Genomic DNA, 11,747 nt, shown 5'->3' on the forward strand with positions numbered 1-11,747 from the left:
TCCCACAGTAAGACAGATCCATAATAAACATACAATGCTGATGCTCTTTGGCCTCACTCACTTGTTCCAGCTTTAATCTGCATGAAAACTATGCCAAAACTGAGCTTAAAGTACCACAGATTGCCCACTACTACTTGTTCCAATGGTATCCACAGGACCTATATTTAGTTGTATGTACAGTTCATGCTCTAAAATTATTACAAATGCTAAAAAGTTTTATGCAAATAAGGGAAGACAGGGGAATGAGAAAACAGACCAAAACCAAAGCGAAGCTAGACAGAGAAAATAAGAAAATATTTAGATGGGAAAGCAAAGCTATTCAACTTTAGAAGACCCACATGCATTAGAAATCTCTACTGACATTAATTAAGTCCTCTGGAGTATTTGAAACAGACAAAAGCAAAACCACCTACAAATATAACAGGCATGACAATGCCAAACTTTGCATTCATATTTTATGTTGAAAAATTAGAATCTCTCTAAATCTCTACTAAAAATACACACAGTTTTGGGAAAAGTGAGCTTTAATTACTCACTAAATTAACTAATTTAATTACTCATTTAATTTAACTCTGCTAATACGATCCTTTGGTCAGTACGAAAAACAGGCTTGGATTTTTAAGCAGGGGGAAGTTAAAGCTTGGACTAACTGCAGAAAAACAGATTACTGAAAAGCATTTCATATTCTTGATACAGTAGAATTTGCTATTATGACTAATCAAGTATTATGACAATCAGTATTACAATCAGTATCCACCAGACTTCTGTAGAAAGTCTTCTCAGGAAATCAATTATGCTCCTGCTAATGAACTTATCAGATCATAGTATGTACACTGGATTGTATTGTTTAATCCTTTAGAGGAACACCAAATAGGTTAGGATAGATTAACACGTCAACTGGAACATAAACACTGCAGCACTGTCATTATATAAAACTTTTATTAATTAGGGTAAGAAACATTAATTTAATTCACAAGGTCAAATATCACACTGCTCTTAGTCCTAAATGACAAATGCATCAACTAGACAAACAAGCAAAATATACAGACCATTAAATTTGTACCTGAGAGAACTGGAACATGTTTTGTTTTGTTTTATTTTATTTAGAAACAAAATCATAGTGCAACCTGAAGTCAGGAATAAACCTAAAGGTTTTGTCTTCTTTTTGATGTAACATACTTAACAAAAATTAGATTAAAAATAGATGAAAGTCATATCTACTGTTTCATACTAGCTGCCAAGTTTAGCATAAGTGTATGAATGCACATTTTTCTAGTTGCAGCAGTATCTCCATTGAACTTATTGCTGTTCTGGATCTAAAACACTGACAATGACACTGGTAACATATTAGAGGTCATAATGTGTACTAAAAGGAAAGTTAAAACATACATGTGGCTACTAATTTGAATAACGGGGCACCATAGTAAGTCCAGAATGTTCCGATTTGGATCTTTTATCTCGAGATTCAAAATAACAGCAATGGGTTCAAACAGTAGAAGAGAATGAATTTCTATTTCTAAAAGAAGTATTTTCAAAAAAGACAAGAGGCAGACGCAAATAGCACTTAGGCTTTGCCTGAATTTTTTTTTCCATTGAGCAAAGAAAGATTCTCATGCTACATTTGAAAGAACCAATACTTCAGTACTTCTCTGAAAGACTGAGAATAAACAACAGAATCCTAGGAAAACTTCTTATGAAATACATGCAGCATGTACATACCTATAAAATTGCTGGTTTAAAATGCTGGATATCACATTTTGATAGCTAATTGGAATCAGGGGGCCACAACAATTGAATTGCTTGCTCCCCTACAGATTTGGTCCTATCAAAAACTACACATGTACTACCACAACCAGAACTGTCAAAACCTGAGGTCCTTGAGGCTTTAAAAAACTAAAGGCATTTCTGTTGTTATAGTGTGATCAGTATAAAGACAGAATAATGATATTGACTGGAAACATCCGTTACAAGACTGGCAGTTTAATAACATACCTTTACCAGAAAATCTAACCTTAAGAACATTTAATAAAACAGTTGTAATATAAACTGAAGTTCCTGCTCCCCAAACTATACACCATGTAGCAAAAGTAAATTGCATTATAAAATAATAGTCCACTTTTCTTCCCAATGAACTGTATCTTAACACCTAGAGTGATATTTCATAAAGACTAATGGTGTTTACAGAATTTTTTACATGCAGTATCTGTATATTAAAGTTCAAGACTTTCCAAAAGTTAAAAATGTTAAACTGCCAGTGAAAATTATGCAAAAATTAAGATACTCAGTGCAACACTTAAAAAGTTCACATATAAATTTCTACCTATCAGCAAAAAGTGTAATATGTCAATTAAAAAAATTTAAAAAAAAAATCAATTCTGGATCATAAATAGGTCCTATATAATTTTTTTAATATAATGCAATATCAACACCAATGCTTTCTTTTTTTTTCATTACTGTCTTGTAAAAGCTTTTCTTTGGTTAGCTTTCACAATATCATCAGGAGATGCTGATTTGAAGTCAAATGGTGTTATGGCTATGGTAGGACCAGTTTCCTTGGGTTTTACATCTTGTACTTGTCTACTGTATAGGAAAGTTTTATGTATCCCAACTGTGTGCCTCTTATACCCTTTTGGAGGATAACGGAGGCACAAGGTTAAAGCAAAAGCTGAAGGTCTTGCACGCAGCGCCTTAATCCATGAAAGGGACAAATCCTGCCTCTTAAGACTATGCCCTTTTTTGGGTTTCCTGTTTGTTTTGGCAGAACCAGAACCTTTTCCTTGTTTTTCTTTTACAAGTTTTGTTTCAGGACTTAAGATATTTGACTGTCCTGGCACACTTTTCTCTGTAGATACCTCTGGATTTTTTACAAGGACACTTAAATCAATGTTGGTTCCTTGGGAGGGCCTCAATTCAATTACATTGCACAAGGGCAAGTCAGTCCTTTGCTCAGTTTTATCTATTTCAATAGTCTCTGCTATTAAATCCGAGAGTGATAAATTCTCAACCTCCTTTACTGGAGAAACTGTAGAAAGGGCTAGAGAAGACAAAGATCCTGTTAGCTCTGGCATCCCACCTGAAGTTTGGGATTGATTTACTAGTTGTGATAATGATGAGGTTCCCAATTTCCTATCAGCGAGACTTGCTGTTGACTGGGTATAAAGATCAGCCAAAGAGTAACAGTGGCTAGCACTGCTTTCCTGGCGCTCCTGAAGCAAGTCAGCCAATGATGTACTTCCAGATCTTAACACTGGCAAAGCAGCCATGTCTGAAGAGGGGCTTTCTTGCTTTCTACTTTGTGCAAGTGAAGAAAAATTTTCAAGAAGTTGATTCTTTTTATTTACAGTATGACTGACTTCATTACCAAGAGCCAAGTTTCCTAAAGCACTTGCTAAACATGGAGGACTATAAAAATCTGCATTACTATTACAACCAGAAGTTTTTGACGAAACAAGAGGAATGCTGTGCTCAGGACTCAGAGAATCACAAACCACATTCTGCATCAGCAAGGATTTCAAGTCCTGCGTTTCCTTGCATTTCAGTGGGTTACTTCCTATGCTAGAGGAAACGTCTTGACTGTCAGGAACCAAACTTACTGCATTAGCACTTTCTGGTAGTTGCTTCTCTGCCTGTTTATTCACAGGTTCACAAAATGATCCTTTACACAAATCATCACTGAACGCAGATGACAGAACAAATGAGGAGGATTTCAATGCTTTCCTTTCACATGAAGGTATATTGGATTTTTCAGAATTTGTAGTTAAAGAATAAAGAGCTGAATCACTTTTGGCTGTCAAGTTTCCAAACCCAGGTTTGTTGGTGTTGTCAGCAAAATTGTCTACTGCACAAGAGAAATTGTCTGTATCAACACACATTTCTGGACAACAATGTAAGTCTCCTTACCTTACAATAGCCAATAATTTTCAGACGGAAGTCCAGTCATAATGAAATATCCCATTTTTTAAAAGTTGACAGCAGCAACAGAAAAAAAAAAAATCAAGAAACATGAAAAGGCATTTCATTACTAAGTGTCTTCCAGAGGTAAGGAATGTTCTACAATTAAATTACAGGCATCTACTGAAACACTTCAAGAACTTTAAGAATCAGCAGAGAATGCCAGTGAAGAGTACAAATATTTAAGTACAGATCAAAATAAGTAAACTACTGTATAGACACTACCTAAAAAGGTTGATACTAGGGATGAGAGATGTCAATTTATCAAATAAATAACAGAAGCACTAAACATTTAAAGATGCTTTCCAAATTTAAGGACATGCATTAGTTCAGTTAAGTCATATATTATAAATCAGAAATCTTTCATGAACTGCAGAGGGTCGCAGCTTGAATTGAAACTGACACTGAGGTGTTATTTTGACTTCAAGCTCAAGAAAAGCTCTTTCCTTTAAATGTTTTAGAATACACATATAGTAGGTCAGTTTTCTTTTATTTTCCAAGAAATGACTATTGCAATGATAAGCATCTTCACAAAATTAAATCATTGATAGAAATTAATCACCTTGAAAGGAAACAATTAAATAAAAGTATACCTTTTGTAGTCTTTGCTAAAATCACAGCATCCTTATTCTTGGTCTTCACATTTTGCTTACTGCCTTGTGAAAGCACAAGATTCAAAGCCTTTTGTACATCAAATTCAGTATCCAGTACTGCTTGGACCATTGCTTGTTCTGGTATGGACTCTGCCAAAACTTCTCTCATTTGATCAAGGCATGAATTAAGACGGGCTGAAAGAAACACATTATTGTTATAAGCTTCCCAAAAATATGTCTTCAACGGCCTAACCATGAGCACCACACCTCCAATTAGCGAACAGAAGGGAAAAATATTACAATAAGACCTTTAGAAATTAATTTCAATCTCATTTACTGCCCTCATAGACTTTGTTCACACACCCTGCAGAACATCTGACCTATTTCAGAAATTGCAATAAAGAACATATTATTGACTACTTATTAATCTAGAAAGTCTCAGTACTGAAACATTTTGATGTCATAAAATAACTATCTTCACTGAAGAGAAGAAGTACAAATAATCACTGTAAAATTATCCAAAGTAATATAGTAAGTCAATGTAGAATCCCACTAAACAGCGCATTTTAAGTGTTTACAGATGGTACAATTAACACCCAAAGTAAAACAGCATTTTCAGGGTCCTCAGGCCTTAACAACTGAAAACCAGGATCAACATGCCAGGTTTCAAACTACCTGTAATCTTTACCTTTTCAAAAACTGTAATATATTTTTGGCTGATAAAATCAATTTTCTTCGGAGCATATTTCTGCAACTATAATACACCTTTACTAAGATACTTGCTGGACAACAAGAGACTGAAAATTCACCAGGTTGCCACTCACTGCAAGCCATACAAACACTAAAGAGCAGAAGAAAATCTTCCTGAAATCCCAGTTTCTGCCAGTTCAGATTTTAGAAAATAGGAACTGAAGAACAGGAAGACAGCTACATATTTTTATTTGAACACATCCTTGAAGATGTTAAAATAAGTTTGTTTAAGGGAATTCAACATCACAGAATTCCAACCTTCCACAAGGTTACTTATATTAGCACCCTTTACCTGTAATTCAAATAGCAAGTGAATCTTCCCCAGACATTTGTTCTGCAAAACAAGCGTGGGCAGAGCCCTGCACAATGTGCTGGTTGACATTTTACTGTCTAATACTCAACAAGAACAACCTTATAAAACTCTTTGCAGCCACCCTGGCTACATCAATAATTTTGTATTAATGGCCAACACTACATACTGTATCAAACATAATAGGTCTTGTGAGACCACTAATGTTTTCACAGTAGAAGTGGATATTTTGAGGTTTCTTTTTCCTCTTTTATTAGTCTAAAATGTTACTTTCCTTCCTGCTCCAATACTAGCTCTTAACTGGTTGAGCGTCAAAAGCATTCCACAGTGCCAGAGGACTACATTGTCTAGAAGACCTGTACCATTATACTGGCTAATTCTTTCAAATTGCCCTCCACAGCTTTATTTCCTGCCATAAAAACATGTATATTATTCCCTAACATATAATATTTAACCATATCTCTAAGCATTAGCTTAACTTCTACCAATTTACTTGAAATGGAATCAAAATTCTTTAGAATTCACTGTTCTGAATGTTCTGCAACTTTTTTAAGTACCAAATTTCAATACACTTTAGTCTGATCTTTTCAACATTTTAAAAATAACCCTGGTTATTTCCAAAACATTAAAAACTATATTAACTATTAATACTTAGGAAAGAGACTTGTGAATCTTTTTCACAAAGCACGTAATTAGGCAATTAGGCAGGAAGTTTAAAAAACAAAATCAAGTCTTTTTCCCCAACCATTCAGCTCAGAACTCAGCTTGTAATGTGGAATTCACGGCTGCAAGAATGAATGAAAACAAAAGTTTTACGAATTCAAAACAGGGTAAGAAAAGATTGTACAGAATATTGGCTACTCTTTCAAGGAAATGCAAGACTTTGAAAACCTCTTAAATACTGCTACTTGCTATAATTTGGAATACAAAACAAAGAAATCATTTTAATTCTAATACTCAGTTATAACACTCAAGAGTCAAGATTTGAGCTGTCAGTACAGCTGTTCTAATGCCTCCACTTCACATAAAAACTCACTATTTCTAGTAAGAAACTAAGAACACATTTCAATGTGTGCAACCAAGTTACAAGTAGTACACAAAAAGTAATTACAAACTTGAAGAATGACCACTGAAGGTAGCTCCCTAAGGGTATTTTTTAATAACAAGATTCCAAAGTTGTGAGCAATGTCAGTCAAGCAAGAAATATTAATTTAAGACTATTCTAGTAAATCTTTAATTCATGCAAGAGATTATTCTGATAGTTGTTTTCTATAATTACCTCTATCAACTTCAGTCAACTGATGAGTGGGTGTAAAACAATCAGCAGCAGCATCGGTACCTTCATAGCCATATTCTTCTTCTAATGGCTCAGCAAATGTGGCTGGTTTGTCTCGTCTGGAGTAAATAAACTGAGCTGCTGCATTAGGTAAAAAACAAAGTATTAAAAAAAAAAGTCAAATGTTTCCTCCTCCTTTAAAAGCAAAACATAACTAAAGGTCAAGTAAGTTAGGGTGCTGAACTGCTGCAGTGGTTTCAAGGGAGTGGTGAGACACTATTGTATAATTACTACTTGAGGACTGCACAGAGCATACAACAGCTCATGCTAAAATATAAATAAGTTGCCATCACACTGGAACTACAAGCTGAGCAATATCACCGTATCAATGAAATGCAATAATTCTGCAAAGTTCATCATTACAACAAAGTTTATACTCCAGGTGTGAAAAACAGTATTGTCTATACAAATCTATGGCCTAATGTCTCCAGAACCTTACACAATCATTTTTAAACTTAATTTGAATTACAAAAAGTTAGCATAAAACTAACACTGCTTTTATAGTATGTAGTATGCGACTGTTAAATTACTGATAAGAATTTAATAGAGTTGAACACATACTTTCTTTCTTGGAATTTCATTAGAAATACAGCCCATGATTAAGAACGCATATTCACACAAAACTTTAAACAAGTGCGTGGTTTCACTCTGATTTAGTCATATTAAGGCATATACAGATAAAACTCCTTGCTGAAAAATAACCCCAGTCATTATACTCTCTCAGAAATACACAAAGTATAATGTAAACTAACTGCCTCTCATGATGTAAAATCTGAAATCCACAGAAGTAGCAACTCCTAGCAACTGTTTCCCAAATGCATACACACCATTTCATATTCAATCACCATAACTGAAGTAACTATTGTTATACAATCTAGATCAGATTATTTTATAATTGAAGCTTCCACACAAAGTGTTCTTAGGAAAATTACTGCGCACGGACAGGAATTTATTTTGCCATTTATCAGTCTACACTTTAGCAAAAAGTATACACTGCACATTTTCATGACTGAAATCAACAGCATGGGAGATGGACCAGAGTTTTAAAACCTAACTATCTCAAGTTCCTGAGGCCAGAGGTCACACACTACATCACAGTCACAGTGGATCAGATCCAAATCAGTTACCTGCAGTAGCACAGCTTCATGTCAACACCAGCTGCACTATTTCCAGGGCCTACTCAGCTCTAGAAACACTGCCACCAAATCTGGGGAAACCCTAAACTGATGATCTTGCCAGAGAATTGACTGGAGAACACAAACCAATGGTTCTATACCCAGGCTGAATTTAGCTGGGCTGAGCCACTCCAACTATGCCTTACCTGAGCACACAGCCATCGCTATTTTTACATCTACTTTGCAACATTGCAAATGCTGGAAGGCTGATTAGCTCCACATGCTCTTGCATGAGAGGACCAGCAGTGCAACCCACATTTACTCAAAGATGCATAAAAGACATCAACTATCAGGTGCACAGGTTAACAACTGTTAAACCCAGGTAGATCCTACTAACCAGGTAAGATAAATGTGAAAAGATACCAGATGTTTCAAGATTATTAACACATTGCCACAGAGCATATTTTTACATTACCAAGTATATTCCAACCATCTAGGATAATATACATGTAGGACTCAGGATGTGGCCAGCTGTCTAATGGGACTTTCAAAAATCCAATGTCTAATACTACACAACTGACTGTAACAGGATTATGGCCACTAGGCACCTTTCAAAAGTGTCGCTAGTTTTTAAAATTTGTTTTAATTTAGAAATAAATATCTGAACAGGTATCAATGAGCAATACTTGATAATTATTTGAACTAACCTGTTGAAGGAGAAATGCAATAATCATCTTCTACTGATTGGCCATACACATCATCATCTTCAAAGTCTGTGAAGCAAAAAACAGCAAGATTAATCTGCACAATATGATTATTTAATAATATAATTCAAAGCATAGGTTTTGCAGAAGGTTTTATGAAACAATGCACTTCCTGTATTCCAGAAGTATAGTTAGATTCTGTTTATTTACCGAGGTAAGAAGTAAGCCTCTAGGTTTCAATAATAAAATTTCATTACAATATTATAATTTAACATTTAATGCTTTATTCATTAGAATGAAAATTTTCAAGAGCTACCACATTTCACACCTCCTCCTTCAGCATCTCCTTTGCTCTCACAGACTAAATCCAACTTTCTACAGTTCCACAAATCTCTACCCACGGCACTTCTCTTGATATGTCTGCTTGACCTCTCAGTCTTCACCCCAGACAGACAGTTTAATTATAATTTCTACTCCAACAACTCAGGATCAGCATTTCTACTCTACTCCTATGCATGTCTCACATTTCTTCTCTATTTTATGCTCACACCCATCCACCTTGTAAAGAAGTTCAGCAAAGCAAAAAAAAACAATTCACAATTCCCTTTGAATATGCAAAATTGTTTCAGATAAAAAGCAAGTATCTTACACAATTACTTAAAGATAAAAATATTCTTTCCTCATAAAAAAAGAAATACGAAGTGTAAGTTATGCAACTTTCCCTCCAAAAACTAATCCTAGTATTACGTCAATCTTAAAAAAAGTGTAATTTTCACTAAGTAATAATGAAATACATGAAAAAAGTGACAAACTATATTAAAGACATTACTGCACTTGGCAGTTTCACAAGTAATATCTATTCTTCATTGTTTTAAAAGACAGACCACCACATGCACTGACCATAACAATTAGCATTTAAAAAATACATAAATTACAGAGAAGATAGTAGAAGCTACTTAAGCATTCCAGCTGTATTGCCAAGATATTTGCAGATGGCATAACACATTTGGTTATGATCACAGAATCTCAGAAAGGAGATGGGAAAAAAAGGGAACATGGTCAAATAAAGACCAGAAGATCTAAGGCCTCAGAAGCTTTCCTATAAAAGGAAACCAAAAAATACTCTAAATATTTTACTCTAAAACTTTTCTATTGAGAAATGCGAATCATATATGGGCATTACAGAAACACACGCAGCATAAAAAGAACAATTTGCATTAAATAGAAAAGACACACAGCCTATTTCATTTGGGCCATAAATGTTCCTGTGTGACTACAGAAAAAACATATGGTGGCAAGACCTGACAGGTACCCTCACAGTTATGTTTCCAATAGAAATAGCAACTTAATGGCTGCAGCAAATAACTGTGTATCTCAGCAAACTCATTAAAAGAGAGTTATGAACACTGAAATTAACTCTATGGATTGCACACTCAACTTCTCAAAATCCAGAGACTCAGCTGAAACCAACATTTCAACCCATCTGTGATGAAAAATGGTCTCTAAAGGATGAAAAATCAAGCAGTAAAATTCCTAATTTAGTTCAAGATTTTCAAGGTAAATTTACACTAGCAGAAACTGCAAGGTGGGAACACATAGCCAGCACAGCTCACCAGAATTTACAACTTCCAAGAAATTCCAAGATCAGAGTGCAAAACCCAGTTTCCACTACTATAATACATAAAACCTGTGTAGTCTGTTCACTCAACTGAAGACCAGAGGCACGCTGAAGCATTTCTTGCATTTTTTAAATAATCTGACAGTGAAGGAACAAAATTGCTGCTCTCTTACCTAAGGGTTCTTCAAAATACCAGAATGAACTGAAGTGTGTCCATTTCTCCACAGCCCAAGCCAATAATGACTTTGAGGGGGGAAAAAAATACTCTGATTTACAGTTTACCTAAGTTAATGGGGCCAGGGCACAAAGAAAGCTGCAGGTACAAGTTCTTATTGGAAGACCTCCTTCATTCCATGCAAGAAGCTTAATTAAAATGAGACAGCTGCCTGAAAACGAGATTATTCCTTAAATGCACAACTCCATCTTTAAGAATCACATTTCTTCCTCAAGTAACAGCTGCTGACTCCTATTAACATCAGCAACACGTTGCTAGAGTTTGGCCGTGAATACAAACTTTTATGTTTTTCAAGACTAAAAATGGATGGGTTCAACCGTACTGAGGCTTTTTTCAAGTCAGTGCCGCCACTAAAAAGCGGAGTCAATTTGGGAAGCTCAAGGCAATGCAGGTAGAACCCAGCTGTGCCTTGGACCACGTCCCAAGGCCACGCTCTCCTCGTGTGGAAGCTCCCGGGAAGCCCCGGCAGCAGAAGGAGGTCCTGGATGGCGGAGTGGCCACGTGTGCCCGACCGTCCCCACTCGGGCCGGGAACGGGGCGGGGAGAGGCCTCGCCCGGAGCCCCGGCCAACCCCCGCCGAGGGGAGGTGAGGGGGCGGCTTTTCCCCTCCCACCGCCCCTGACAGCCCCCCGGGCCCTCCCCTACCGCCGTGTGGGCCCCGCCACACCCTCCTGCCCGCGGCCACCAGGACGGGAGGCCCGACCGGTGGCAGGGGCACAGGCCAGGAGGAGCGCGGAGGGACCGGCAGCTGCTGTCACCAGCGCCTGCTCGCCATAACCACTACCTTCGTCGTAGTTATATCCTCGGACGTTCCTGTGCCGGGACATGACGACGGCGACGGCCTCGCTGGCTCGCTCGCCCGCCCGCGGTGGCGCTGGCGCGGCCGGCCTAGGTCGCCATGTTGAAGCCCGGCGGCGCCTGGCGGAATCCCCCCTTGCGCAGGCGCGCGGGGCGCCGCTTCCGCTCCGGTGCGCTGCTGGGCATGCGCGCGGCCCGGCCCGCCTAGCTCGCGCGCTGGCTCGGGGCGCGCGGGGCCGGGGGCGGCTCCCGGAGGCGCTCGCGCCCCGCCCCCGCGCCGGGCCCGGCTGAGGCGGGCGGCGGAGGGAGGGGGAGGAGCGACGGCCCCGGCCCCGGC

At 37.7% G+C, this 11,747-nt stretch overlaps 1 protein-coding gene across 3 annotated transcripts in view; it reads right to left on the bottom strand.

The window, feature by feature from the left end:
- Positions 1-11,648, bottom strand: part of HBS1L (HBS1 like translational GTPase) — a 59,188-nt gene extending 47,540 nt beyond the window's left edge. The window contains exons 1-5 of one of the 3 annotated variants that reach the window (XM_086877158.1): positions 11,258-11,403; positions 10,551-10,620; positions 8,763-8,828; positions 6,884-7,021; positions 4,545-4,739 (exon numbers count right to left, since the gene is read on the bottom strand). In XM_086877158.1, the coding sequence (XP_086733284.1) occupies positions 4,545-4,713 (169 nt within the window). In that variant the 5' untranslated portion in view covers positions 4,714-4,739; positions 6,884-7,021; positions 8,763-8,828; positions 10,551-10,620; positions 11,258-11,403. Of the gene's footprint in view, positions 1-920; positions 3,896-4,544; positions 4,740-6,883; positions 7,022-8,762; positions 8,829-10,550; positions 10,621-11,257 lie in introns of those variants that run through there. The other 2 variants (XM_086877157.1, XM_086877156.1) reach the window with 2 other exon arrangements.
- Positions 11,649-11,747: the final 99 nt, after the last annotated feature.

The sequence above is a fragment of the Cyanistes caeruleus genome, chromosome 2, assembly GCF_971803275.1.
Source record: "Cyanistes caeruleus chromosome 2, bCyaCae1.hap1.1, whole genome shotgun sequence".
Classification (NCBI taxonomy): domain Eukaryota; kingdom Metazoa; phylum Chordata; class Aves; order Passeriformes; family Paridae; genus Cyanistes; species Cyanistes caeruleus.